The sequence below is a fragment of the Heloderma suspectum genome, chromosome 12 (genome assembly GCF_057233095.1).
Source record: "Heloderma suspectum isolate Gila_16-S chromosome 12, 16-S_ref, whole genome shotgun sequence".
Classification (NCBI taxonomy): Eukaryota; Metazoa; Chordata; class Lepidosauria; order Squamata; family Helodermatidae; genus Heloderma; species Heloderma suspectum.
Window position 1 is genome coordinate 17,358,801 of NC_139469.1, and position 13,903 is coordinate 17,372,703.

Genomic DNA, 13,903 nt, shown 5'->3' on the forward strand with positions numbered 1-13,903 from the left:
CTCAAAACCAGATAAAAAGCTTAAAACTCTTCGTTACTGTCAGTAACTAGCCTTAGAAGAGGCATTTCAACCTTTTAGAATGAGGGGCAACCTGTACAAGAGCTAGGAAATCATCAAATGACAGGTGGTTGAGGGAAAGGAGGTGGAGCTACAAGGGGGCATGGCCTTCTGGAGAACGCTGTGGGGTCAGATTGGGACTCAAGACGGGCTGGATTTGGCCCACAGGCCTGAGGTTCAACACCCCTGAGCTAGGCCTTGGTCTGATCCTGAACAGCTCTTCTTCCATTCTGGATCAGACCAAATCTGATCTGCAGCTAAACGCTCAGTAAGGCACTAAAGGGCCCTGAACAGAGCAAGTTGTCCAAAAGGCACCCGTCATACCTCCAGACAGTGATAGCAATGACGGAGACGACTCCAGCAAAGGACGGGAAAAAGAGCAGGAAGACAAAGATGGTGTTCATGAGCGAAGCTCTCCATGCTTTGCGAGGCGGCTGGCAATTCATCATCAGACTGACCTTTAGGATGAAGATGATGAGCGTTTCAATATGTACAACATGAACATCACGCCATGAGACTTGGGGTCAAACTACACATTCCATTAAGCACTTTTTTTTTAAACAAAGAAGTGTACTTCACGCCGGCCATTTTCAGAAAAAGCAGCTTTGTGGGGCCCTATTCTGGATTAGGACAACACACTGGAAGGAATAGTTTGTTGATTTATGGTGTTCGTATGCGTGTCGCCCCATAACAACGTTCTCTGGGTGGCTTACAAAAAACAAGCACAAAAAACAATTTAAATAACAAACCAAAAACCAAAAAATCAAAAGCAACCTGAATAAAAAATAAAAAGCACAATGAAACAAAAACTCACAGTACACCAAAATTAAACAAATACATTTTTAATTCTTTCTATTTTCCCCCCAAAGTGCTGTTTACAATATTAGGCACCTTTGGGTGAATTAGCAGCCTGGTTGGGGTGGTAATTTTCACTTGGAAACTGGCACAGGGAGAAAAAGGTTACACCCCACCCCCCTTCCATGCCACAGTACCAATCTGGATCAGGGCCCCATGCAGCTGTTTGGGGGGGGGGGAGTGGCTTGCACTAAATGTGCTTTGTTCAAAAAGCGCTTAATGTGATGTGTAGCTTGACTCAAAGTTCGATTCAATTTGATGGAATATTGGGAGTTCACTTTAACTTACACCTCCAAATTCTCTTGTCACTTCTATTGTCTGGACAGACAAAAGGAAGGAGTTCTTCACACAGCGTAATTAAACTAAGGAATTTGCTACCAGAAGATTCAATGCTGGCTGCAAATTTGGATGCCTTGGCCTTGTAGGCCCCTTCCAACCCCACTATTCTACTATTCTATTCTATGGGATTAGGCAAATTCATGGTGGATAAGGCTATCAATGGCTACTAGTCATGATGGCTATAGAGAGCTTTGGCTATTGGGCGGTATAGAAATGAAATGAAAGAATGAATGAATGAATAAATAAATAAAGCCTCTACTATCAGAGGTAGTATGTCTCTGCATATGAGTTGCTGGGGAAGGGTATAGGAGGTGCTATTGCACTCATGTGATCATGTCTTACTTGCGGGCTTCCCAGAGGCTGCTGGTTTGCCAGTGTGGGAAAAGAATGTTGGTCCCAATAGGCCTTTGGTCTGACCCAGCACAGCTCTCCTTATGTTCTATTTTGTCAGTTTTGCCTGCCTTTTGTCCTTACCCCTGCCCCTCACTTGCACCAAAATAATCACACCAAAAAACCCCACAAGTTTGTTTCTGCTAGTGCGGGATCCCCCAAAACTCCATCCATGTGTGTGCTAGAAACCAGAACGTCCTACTCACTTGAGCTACTTAAATACATAAATAAATAACAGACAAAAATGTACTCTAGCCATGAGAAAAAGAGCTGTTTGGACCTCTAAGCTTGCAACCCTATGCAGATAAACCCCCACTGAACTCAGTGGGACTTACATTCTTATGCATGTTTACTCAGAATTAAGAGGCTTTAAGGAAGAGCAAGGAAATTTCAGCACCTCAAGAGGCTTAAGGAAAAGTAGTGCACCTTTTTCACGCAGAATATTATGAAAAACGTTATCATCTGAATGGCTGGAAGCAGAGGTGAGAAGAAGATGCCAATCCTGCAAGGGGGTGGGGGGAGGGGGAGCAGGAAGAAATAATCTCAAGTGATTATTTTCATGATAGTAGGTGGGAGCAGAAGACATCCTTCTATGCTTGGATAAAGGTGATATTTAGATTTATATCCTGCCTTTCGAATGATCCTCCGGGCAGCTTAGAACAAACTGATAATATGCACACAGCACAACAAACTCTAAACCAGCTATGCTGGCTGGGGCATGCTGGGAATTGTAGGATTTTTTCCTATCTAAGCATGCATAGGATTGTGCTCTTAGTCTATTAGACTGAGATGGAGTTTGTGCTCACCTGCTTTATCCTTGCCCTTCCCTTTTCCTCCCCCCCACCCCCGCCAAGCGCACCCAGCCAGGGCTTCTACCATGGTTCATTAAAACACTATTTCCCACTACACTGGACCCAGAAAACTGCATTTACTTTTACATTTGTATTATTTGAGATATTGAGTGGTGGTGGTTCTTTTCTAAGCCACCTTGCAAGGATTTGTACCCTTGAAAGGCAGGATGTAAACACACTAAGGGTGCAATCTTATGCACATTTAGGCAGAAAAAAAATCCTACAACTCCCAGCATTCCCCAGCTAGCATGGCTGGCTGATGAATGCTGGGAGTTGTAGGACTTTTTCTGCCTAAACATGCATAGGATCACGCCCTAAATAAATTAGTCTCTGTTTACAAACCAGGCCATTTCAGACACAATACAATGTCTGATTTACTTCAGGACATTTATCAGTTTCATTTATAGTATTATCAGTTGCACTGTGGTTTCTGTCGATTCAAACAGGATATTTCAGAATCTTTCTGGCGTACCTTGAGAAGTAACACAAACATCCTCTGAACAGAATGATTTCCACTCACCACGTCAAAGTCTGAGCATAGATCAAATCCAAAACATTTCGAGCAATGTTGAATTCTGGCACACCGAGTTTTTTGCAGCATGTGGTTCCAAAGATTCTGAAAATGGCACAAAATCATTTTGAATCACAAATATTTGCAACAGTCTGTCAGGATATACTATATAGCCAGGGTGTGGAAGTAGCCAAGAGGGCTACCTCCCAGCTCCATTTGGTGAGAAGCCGAGAATTAGCAAACATCATTCATACATTCACAACTTCAAAGCTAGACTACTGCAATGCACTTTTACATAGGGCTGTCCTTGAAGACTGGAGGCTTCAGATGGTGCAAAATGCCATCTGAAGGGGGTGGGTCATCATTAGAGCACATTGTGTCACTACTCCAATATCTTCACAAGCTCTCAATTGCCTTCTGAACCCACAACTCAAAGGGTTAGTTGTGGTGTTTGCAACAATATTGATCAAACAAACAAAAAAAGGATAGTTATATCTTTTAAAACAGGGACAGGTAAAAGGCAGATCAGGGTCTACTGGTAGATCTCTGGGTGATTTGCAGTAGATTGGCAAGGGTTTCTGACTCTAAATGGTCTAACAATAGCAACAACTAAAAAGCCTTTCCTCGCTCAATTAGGCTGAAGAACACCTCTTGGAGGAAAACCAGAAGTGTTTTTTTGTGGAAAAGGACTTGTGAATTTGGCTCTGATACTGATCACAAATTTGTGGGCTAAGCAGGTTTCGAATTTGTTATGTTTTCTAGTTATTCTTTTTCTTCAAGTATGAAGCTGCATTTTGATAAGTTGATGTTTATTGTGAAGTCGCTTTGGGCACAGTTCACTGTTGAAAAGCACCATATGAATAGACTAAACTGGGATAGGCAGATGGTAAATCTGGATCTACTGGTAGATCTCTGGGTGACTTGCAGTAGATTGGCAAAGGTTTCCAACTCTGTTGTTTAACAATGGCAACAACAAAATTATTTTCCCCCTCAAGGTGATGAAATGACGAATGCTTGGGGCAACCAAGAGTAGACTTGGGCATGAAAGGCTTTGAGTTCAGTCCAGTTCTGGTTGTCAAAACAAATTCCTCAGCTCAGGATGTGCTGAGAGGCACCCTGCTGTTTAATTCTATGTCTTTTGCATCTGGCTCTCCTTGGCCGATCTTAGGGTTCTTGTAAGAAACAAAGTAGATCCAACAAGCCTGAAGTCTGCCCAGCCCTGAATTCAACTAGATCAGAACACCCAGTTCCCCTTTGTAATGCCAAAGATTTACGAGCACAGAAGCATCGCTTGGACCAAACATAAAGCACACACGCACCTTCGCAGAAATTCTCCGAAGAAGGAACCCAGTAAGCAACAGATGAAGTCAGCCACAAGCAGCCTATATATATCTTGGCCAACCAGGGTTTCCCAGCACTGGGAAAAAGTAGGTAAAACAAGCAATTAGAAAAGGTAGAAAGGAACCCTAAGAAACCAAAACACTCAGGAAAAAAATAAGAGGTGCCCAGCTTAGGGGAGTATGCCCCCATTTGACACAGGTCACACGGAAACTATGGAAGCTGCATCAGCCCTCCTAGGAGACCGTGTGCAGTGCTGGCTGCAGGCTCTGGAGGGCTCGTGGGCAAGGCACCCTCAGCAGGATGCCTCCTATCCTGGGCAATGCTGCCCCCTCCCTCTTCCTTGCCCCCTGTGCCCAGTCTGCACAACCGTCCAGAAGGACAGAACAAAGCACATAATTGCTTGCTTATGAACAATAAGAAGCAACAGCGGGAAGGCAGAGCAGGATTGGCAGGACCCAGAGAGTGGCAGAGGGACCCCTGAAGGGTTGTGTTCCCTGGATGGTGCCCAACAATGCCTACCCCCGATGCCAGCCCCAACTGCATTACATGTTGGAGAAATTGTGGGGTCAGCATAGGCTGTGCAGTTCTACATGAGAGACAGTTGCAGAAAACCTATTTGATGTGGTAGATTCGTTTTTCAGCGTTACTGCTAAAAACTGAACCAAGGGCTCATTTTCACAAGTAGCAGATGAGTGCAACGGCACCCTCCTGCCCATGTTCCCCCGCAAGCGGTATACATAGGCATACTGCCTCTGATCCTGGAGAGAGCATATATCCATCAGGACTAGTAGCCATTGATAGCCTTCTCCTCCAGGAATTTGTCTCACCCCCTCTGAAAGCCATCCACATTGGTGGCCATTACTGCGTCTTGTGGTAGAGAATTCTTCCTAGGTCTGGTGTATTTCAGTATATTCTTCAGCTGTGATCAGCTTACACATCTCCTGGTTCCTCTGCATCTATGCAGCACTGCACTGCCTGTCAGTGGTGAGCCTGTCCCTTGGACTGTACTATTTCAGACCGCAGCAGACAGCTCTTCCATGAGGAAAAAAAAGTTTCCCCATACATAGAAAACTAGGAGGGAGAAGGCCAGTCTAGAACCCTTCTCCTTGACATGCTGGTTTTGTATGTGCAGAGAATCTTTATGTGCAGAAGAGCATTCGAGCCCCCAACTGGAGTCTGAAGTGGTATAGTCCAACACAGAGATTTACCACTCTGGCTGTTGTTCCTGAGAACTAGGCATGAGCGTAAAGGAGGGTCTCATGCCTTTCTGTATTAAGACTTACAGCAGTATAGAAGGAAGATTAGAAGCTCACCTCTACCTTCGGCTCCAGAGGCACTATATTAAGCCAGTAATAGCAAAGGATCCCTACGATTGATATTTTCAAAATAATATTCCTGCAAAGAGGGAGTAGAAGCCATCAGAATTCAGTAGCACAAAAAGGGGGCACAGGCATTTTTTAAAAGTCTGTTGTGAAAGCTTGGAAATTGCATGAACAAGAGCTGACCTTCCCAAAGAGAAGGCATTATTCTATTCCCCCACCCCACTTCTGTGACAATATAACTGTGACCCTGCTGTCACATAGGGATGGGTGAATCTGTCAACTTCATTCTCAGCCAGGTCAGATTTCTGCAGTTAACTTCGTTATGTTCCGTTTCCATGCTGATTTGAGCGTAGGTTAGAAAAATGCAGGTTTCAGTGTGCACGCGAAACTTCAAAGGCACGCATTGTTTTTTGTATGCAGTTTTCCAAATACGTACATTTTCCCCCACAGGCTAAAGCAGTTTTGTGTGCACTTTCCCCTAATATGCACATTTTGTGCATTTCTTTCTTGATATATGCAGTTTTGTACATATTTTTAAATGGTCTAACTTCAGCTCACCATTCAGGAAAATGTGGATTTCGGAGTGCAACTGGGTTCCCTTTTTTTTGCTTTGGTTCGGAGAGCACAAATTAATTATGTTCATACCAACAGGCGGACCAAACAAAATTCTCATCCATTCCTACTCTCAAGCCACCCCCCACCAGCCCATTATCACATTTATATCCCACCTTTCTTCCATCAGGGAATTCAAGGCCATGGTCATCAAGACATTGATCAGACCTGGCCTTAAGTGGTGCACCATGTACCTTCAAGACCACGTCCTGGGTCTCGTTACCAAATCCAGACCAAAAACAGGAAAGGCACAAAACGAGAAAGCGGGGCGTACCTGACAATAGCGGTGTAGAGCTGGTGCCTGGGATATGTGAATTTTTCTACAAGGCCAAAGAAAGAGTACAAGAACGGCACCACATGATTGAGGAGGCTCACCACGATCGGCAGGACCAGTGTGGCAGCTTCGTTTTCCAGCTCAGTTTTATCGCCATTCAGAAGTAACTTTAGGGTGGGGGCAGAGGGAGACGCATCATCCATATTAAAATCTTAAAAGTATTTCATTTCTTTTTCTTATTCATGCTAAATTTATCAAATCGCCGCAGAAAGAAAACTAGGCTGCGCTACGGCTTTCCTTCCTTCTGGCATTCAGAGGTCTCTTGCGTACAATGGCTCATGCCTGAGTGGGAACCATTCATGCCCAAGGATTGGCCATAGGTGACAAATACATGTGACAGTGGCAAACAAAGCAGCCTGCCCCCCAAAGCTGCTGTCTGGCTCCCCTTGGTGTCAATGGGTGTTACCCTCAGACGCCACCCATCAGGTTCAGGAGGGCCATTTTTGTTAGGGCCATAGCACAGGAAGAAGCCCCTCTCCCTTTGGCCCCCATCCTAACTGAACTACCCAGCAGCTGCAATTTATGCAGAGAGAGCCAGTGTGGCATAGTGGTCAGTGTGTTAGATTGGGACTCAGGAGACCCAGGTTCTAGTCCCCGTTCGGCCATGAAACTCATTGGGTGACTTTGGGCCAGTCACTGACTCTCAGCCTAACCTACCCCACAGAGCTGTTGTTGAGATGGAGGATCATGTACGCTACCTTGGGCTCCTTGGAGGAAAAAGCAGGATATAAATGTAACAAATCATTTTTTAAATGTGTTTGATGCCACATGTGGTTAGGCCTGTGTCATGGCACTGTATCCTGGGCTCCCAGAGTGCTTTGAGGAAGACTCAGATAAGGATGACGTTCAGGCCACTTACCCTGGGGGAGAACTTGCACTACCTTCTCCTGTGGCTCCAGGCTGAAGGATGTTGCCCTACTACCATCCTTAGACGTGTTCCCAGCAACCCCTCCATCTTTTAGACAAGGGATCCCCAACTTTTTAGGGTCAGTGGCCACATTTGGAATTTTTAGTGTGTCATAGCTGCTGTCAGGGTGGACACTGAGCCCATAGAATCCCAGAGTAGTTCTGATTCTGAGGAAGAGCAGTCGCTCCTGGGAGAGGAGCGCGCTCCTCTTTCCCAGGGCCAACAGCTGACGGAGATTCCTCCCACCAGCATTCCTAGCTTAGATAGCAGTCCAGGGAGTGACAGAGCGTGGGAAGCAGACTTGGTGGACGGGCGACGCCGATGCAGAGAGCGGCGCCAAATGGAGGGCGCAGAAAGGAGGCGTAGTGCCCGGTTGGCACGCAAACAACGGCTGCGCCCAGAGGATCCAAGGGAAAAGGGGAGGGACTCTCCCTAGTCCTTAAATTCAGGGGTCTGCCAGTAATCCCTTTCAAACGGGGACCAACTGTTCCAACTTAGGGCATAGGTACTCTGCTGCTCAGATCTAGTTGCTAACGGTAGAGTTGTTAAGTTGTAAAAGAAGAATAAAGCTTTGAAAGGAATCCCTTTGTCTGTGTCTGGACTTGGCTACTGGATTAGACTGAGAGAGACCTCCAAGGAGCCCTTGACAGCTGCTCTCACAAAATGGCTGCCAAGGGGCAGGGCTAGTTCATTCATAAAATAACTACCATGACAGACATGGCCAGTCACAAAACACTCATTTCCCAGGAGTCAAACCGCTGAGACTAAAAGAAAAGTAACTTGTCCAAGAACCTAAGTACAAAGCAGACATGGCATCTGAGTGTCAGGGACGAGTCCAAGTGCCTTGAGATGTCTGACAGCTCCAATTATGCATCAGAGTTGGAGCAGCTAGATCAGAGGCTGGGGGGAGGGACCCTCCCTAGTGAGCCAAGATGCTGGGAGAGATTCCTCAGAAGACCTTGACAAACAGATGGCCCAGGCTGAGTCCCGGCCCCCTCCCTCCATGGTCAGAACTCAAGTTTCCGAGGAGGAGGAGGAGGAAGAGGGGCATGACCTGAGAGACACTAGGGCATGTCGCAAAGCAAAGTGGGAAAAGTTCGGGCCAGGGCTCAGACGTTCCACCAGGATAGCCACTCTTGGAAGCCAACAAAGGAGGGAGCCACCCTAAGGGAGGGGCATCACTGTGAAGCAAGTCTGGCCATGAGGTTCATGCCCAAATTGTCGGCAACTTCACTACCCTCCAGTTCATCTCCTCTAACTGATTGATTCATTGATTTCATTTCTATACCGCCCAATAGCCAAAGCTCTCTGGGCGGTTCACAAAAATTAGAACTACACATAAAACAATATAAAATATGAAAGCTTAAAACCACAATATAAAAGTACAACCAGAATGAAAACTAGCAGCAATGCCGAGATTTAAAATACAGGTTTAAAACAGAAGAGCTAAAAGACTATGATGCTAAAATCCTAGTCAGAGCCAGTGTGGTGTAGTGGCAAGAGTGTTGGACTGGGAGCTGGGAGATCCGGGTTCTAGTCCCCACTCAGCCATGGAAGCTCACTGGGTGACTTTGGGCCAGTCACACACTCACAGCCCAACCTACCTCACAGGGTTGTTGTTGTGAGGATAAAATGGAGAGGAGGAGGATAATGTAAGCCGCCTTGGGTTCCTCACAAGAGGAAAAAAGGCGGGATATAAATGCAGTAAATAAATAAATAAATAAATAAATAAATAAATAATAACAGAATAAAAAGGTCTAATTAGGGATCGCAGATTAGTTGTCTAGGGGCTTTAGGCAGACTGAGAGTTTCCTGGAATCTGCATTTGTAAAGAGGCTAGTTTCTAGCAAAATAAAGTAGTATTTGCTTGAAGCTTTGTCTCCTTGTGGTGTTTTTTGTGAAGGGGGAAGGGCAATCCATTTCTGACACTGAGCTCCAGAGCGTAAAACCCAAATAAAGATGGTACTGGAGGGCAGCACTTTGTTTTGCAGCATGCCAGCCTTCCAGTTAAAAACAAAATGATTTAAAAAAAAAGGCTTAAGAAATTGACTAAAAATCAGGAGGGGCAGGGAGCTTGGAGGGCACCAAGAGAAGCAGCTACAGGCACAATGGTGCCCACGGACACCACATTGGAGACCCCAGTCTGAGACCAACGTGCTCTTAAACAGCACACTCTCTTACTTTGCAATATATTCCCAGAACCATAGGATGGATGATATTAATAAGACATATATTAATAAGATATATTAATATGAGTAATATATTAATAAGGAATGTTTTCATATTTCTTATGAAAAATGCGTAAGAAATAAAATCACTGGGCCTTACCTCTAAATTGTCAAGGGAAAAGAAGTAAACGCCGGCACATGAAGCAACAGCTGTTCCCAACGCGACAACCCAAGCCACCAGATGAATAGCAATGTGAGAAATCCTCTGACTTAGAGAAAGCTTGAGAGCTTCAGTATTCGCTTCAGATAGGGTCTCCTGTAGTCAAAACATTTGCTAATTAATTATTCTGGGTTCAACAGCATCACTCATGAAATATGGCCACTGGTTTTTGTGATAAAAAAAGCTGCCATGATGCACAGCAGCCTTCCCCAATGCCCTGCTCTCCAGATGTTTTGGAATACAACTCCCACCAGCCCCTACCAGCATAGCCAATGGTGAGGGATGATGGTACTTGTAGTCCAAAACTTCTGGAGAGCAAGATGTTGGGGAAGATTGATGCACAGAGAGGGCCTAGGGTAGGGACAAGCAACCTTTTTGAGCCGTGGGTACATTTGGCCATTTGAGAAACTGTCCTGGACACCACCATAAAATGGCTGCCATGGGAGATGTGACAAAGGACAAGCCACCTGCCCAGAAGACTGAGTGCAAGGCAGAAGTAGGGCCTGAATCCCAATACATTACACAACTCCTTTGAACCCACAGTTTTAAGCACCAATAGAAACCTATTTCTCAGCAATCCCACAGTTTTAAGCACAATAGAAACCTATTTCACAGCAAACCCAAGTGCCGGTAAGAAAATGTGTGAATTAAAAGAAAAGAAAGTGGGAGGGGTAGGGCACCTTGGCAGGCACCAAAAAAGGTGTCAGGGGAAGCATTGGGGCCCATGGGCAGCAAGTTGCCTACTCCTGGCCTAAGGTATAAGTCTGATTACTAAAATGTCTCCTTTACACAATAGCTACTTAAGGGGAAAAGCATTGGTCTCTCGTTCTCCAGCTCCTGTCTTCCAAGAGCACTCATGGGCTCCCGGTCAACAGCTGGTTGGCCACTGTGTGAACAGAAGGCTGGACTAGATGGACCCTTGGTCTGATCCAGCAGGGCTTTTATTATGGCAGGACATCAGTTAACACAGAGGTTCTCAAACTGTGCTCTGCGAGCTTCATTCAGGGAGTCCACAGAAAGTTTTCGGGGCAGTTGAGAATATTCTGTCCTTGGCCCTGCATTTGACTTCTTTTTCTAATGACAGAGATCAATGCTGTTTTGACCAGGGTTGGATTATCAGACATGCTAACAAGACCCTGGCATAGGGTCGGCGATTTTCATAGTACAGCACTGGTGTAGTCTACTAATTTTCCCCTAGAAACGTAGCAGTTAAAAAGGGGACCTTCTCAGTGGCCTAGGACCCATGATTTTCATAATACAGCGTTCACTCTGATGATCACGCCACTGGTGAAGAAAAGACTTTATTAAAATATGAGTTATGTATGTGTGGTGTCTCGGAGAATAAAAAGTTCATTAAGTGGTCTTCTGAGACTGTTTTCAAATGGGCCACCTGGGTGGGAGGGAGTTTGACAGGACATGGGGCAGTTGTAAAGAAAGATTTGATTGAGAGAAGTTAAACTTAGTTCTACAATTGGAAAGTAAGAACAAACTTGGAGCTCAATAGTAGAGCTACTGCTTTGCAGGCAGACGCTCCCAGTTTCAGTCCTTGGCATTTCCAGGCAGCGTTGGGAAAGATTCCTCTCTGGAACCCTGAACAGCTGCTGCCCGTCAAAGTAGACAACACTGAGATAAACTATTGGTCTAACTCAGTATAAGGCAGCTTCCAATGTTCCTATAGCCTTTTGCTCCACGGATTTGTCTAATTCCCTTTTAAAGCCATCAAAGCTAATTGCTGTCACCACATCTTGCGGTAACAAGTTCCATAACTTCATTGAAATACTCCATTTCCAGCACACACCATTCATCTGAGTTCCATTACATACCTTTATTTGAGTACTGAGGTTTTTCTGCTTCACCTTCACAGCTTTCTCATTCATTACGTTGAAGTCCCAGATGCAGAGAAGTTTGGCCGCATTTCCAGAGTACATCCAAGGGTTAGCAAAACTGTTGCGAAAGGACTTTGCCATGCTACAGCAGCAATGAAACATGCAAGAGCAATTGTATGGAGGGGGGGGGGAGAAAAGATTAAAGGAATAATAATGATATCTATTATATATATGGAACTTCTTAAAATACAGTTTGGAAATGCAACCCTTAGAGTGCAATCCTATGCATCTTTGCTCAGAATTAAGTGCCACTGTATTCAAAGGGACTTAGTCCCATGTAAATGGGCCTTAGACAGGGCTGGCCCTACCATTAGGCCAGAGGCAGGGGAATATGTGGCCCTCCAGATATTATTGGACTCCACCTCCCATGAGCCCCAGCCAGCATGGCAAATAGCATGGGTGTTGAAGTCCAACAAGTTCCCTACCCCTGTATTAGGCACAGTAAGGAAGCTGCCTCAGGCAAAGGATGCTGGGGAGAGGGAACACAGGAACACAGGAAGCTGCCTCATACTGAGTCAGACCCTGGGTCCATCTAGCCCAGTACTGTCGACACTGACTGGCAGCAGTGGCTCTCTGGGGTTTCAGGCAGGGTTCTTTCCTAGCTCAGCCTGGAGAAGCCAGGAATCGAACCTGGGACTTTCTGCATGCAAAGCAGGGGCTCTGCCACTGAACGATGATCCATCCCCTACAGCAGGGTGTCAGGGGACAGAGCTGGGTGCCCCCAAAACACCCTGCCCTGAGCCCCCTGAACTAGCCCGCTGACCTCAGGTGCAATGGAGGACGCTGTCCCTTTGCCAGAGCCGAAGTTAGATTCAACTGTCAATGCAATCAACTTCTGTACATGGAACGGGGGTGAGTGGGGAGCCATCTTGTCTTCTACCTGAGGCAACAAAATGTGGCCCTCTGTGCCTGGCATCACAGCCTACATTTGTTACTTGTTTCTGAAAATATATTTCTCTCTGGCTTGAATGACAACATGCCAGTCCACATACTAATCTACCCACTTTCCCATAATTATATCTTCCTGCCTATTCTTTCTCAATTACAGTTGCCGTAAAAGTAGGCTGACCATACGTACCATTTTAAACAGGACAGTACCATTTCTTTCATATTTCCCGACCGTCCCGTCGTTTTAATATAAATGTCAATTTTGTCCCGTTTTTAATTTTTTGTAAAAAAACAACGCGTTTATCATAAGGCTCTATGCTAATCAATGTGTGCCGTAAAACTACTAGTGTGACGAAAGAGGAAGTTCCATTTCCTTTGTCCAGTCGGGGCCAGGCTTCTTGATCTAGCGACGATCAGACGCCGCCCCCTTGCTTGTCTGCAGTGGCGGGGAATTCAAGAGGCGGCCGCTAAGCCCCATTCAGGGTGTGAGAGCCAGGAGGGTGAGTCTTACTGTTATTTCTACCATCATTCCGCCCAATGAGATTCTTTCTGCCCTACATTCAATTTGATTCGGACTTTTCAGACTCATATTTCAGTTCCACAGGCTGTTAGCTATTTTTTTATTACAGCAGAACTCTCCGGTGGGACATTAGCATATACCGGCTTGTGATCGCAGTCGGGGTGTTCATTCCTTTTTTTTTCTTTTTGGTGTATGTTTATGATTTTTTTGCAGTCCGGCCACTGCAGTCCTGCATTAGAGTGTTCAGTGCGGTATGCCACCGCATACAGATTTGTTTACTGCTCATGTGATATTTTATCAGTATTTTATATATGTATATTTATGAGTGGGTTTTTTGTGTATATGCAATAAATTAGTGTTATTCATTTGTGCCCCTTTCCATGTTCTTTTGCAGTGAGTTTAGGTTGTTTTTCATGAATACAGAATATTACATAACCCCGTCCCGTTTTTGTCATCCCAATATCCCGTTTTTGTCTCAAGGAAATACGGTCAGCCTACATAAAAGGGCTGTACAGATTATGACCAGCAACATAATGATGAGACAAGGTAGGGAGCCAAATAAGGGCATAATTATATGTTTAGCCTGCTCTCCAGCCCGCGCCCACCCCCATGCCTGAAAGTGTGTAATGAAGCCCCATTGCCTATTTTCTTTGCTTTTCATTCCTTTAAAAAGGGAGAAAAAGCAGCTTTGGAGGGAGACAA

The 13,903-nt window shown here is 45.3% G+C and overlaps 1 protein-coding gene across 3 annotated transcripts in view; it reads right to left on the reverse strand.

The window, feature by feature from the left end:
* Window positions 1-13,903, reverse strand: part of TMC5 (transmembrane channel like 5) — a 65,040-nt gene that overhangs the window by 8,896 nt on the left and 42,241 nt on the right. For all 3 annotated transcript variants that reach the window (XM_084818594.1, XM_084818595.1, XM_084818593.1), the window contains exons 10-17: window positions 11,731-11,875; window positions 9,848-10,003; window positions 6,553-6,719; window positions 5,658-5,739; window positions 4,323-4,420; window positions 3,013-3,108; window positions 2,068-2,143; window positions 382-515 (exon numbers count right to left, since the gene is read on the reverse strand). In XM_084818594.1, coding sequence (XP_084674720.1) covers window positions 382-515; window positions 2,068-2,143; window positions 3,013-3,108; window positions 4,323-4,420; window positions 5,658-5,739; window positions 6,553-6,719; window positions 9,848-10,003; window positions 11,731-11,875 — 954 coding nt within the window. The remainder of the gene's footprint in view (window positions 1-381; window positions 516-2,067; window positions 2,144-3,012; window positions 3,109-4,322; window positions 4,421-5,657; window positions 5,740-6,552; window positions 6,720-9,847; window positions 10,004-11,730; window positions 11,876-13,903) is intronic.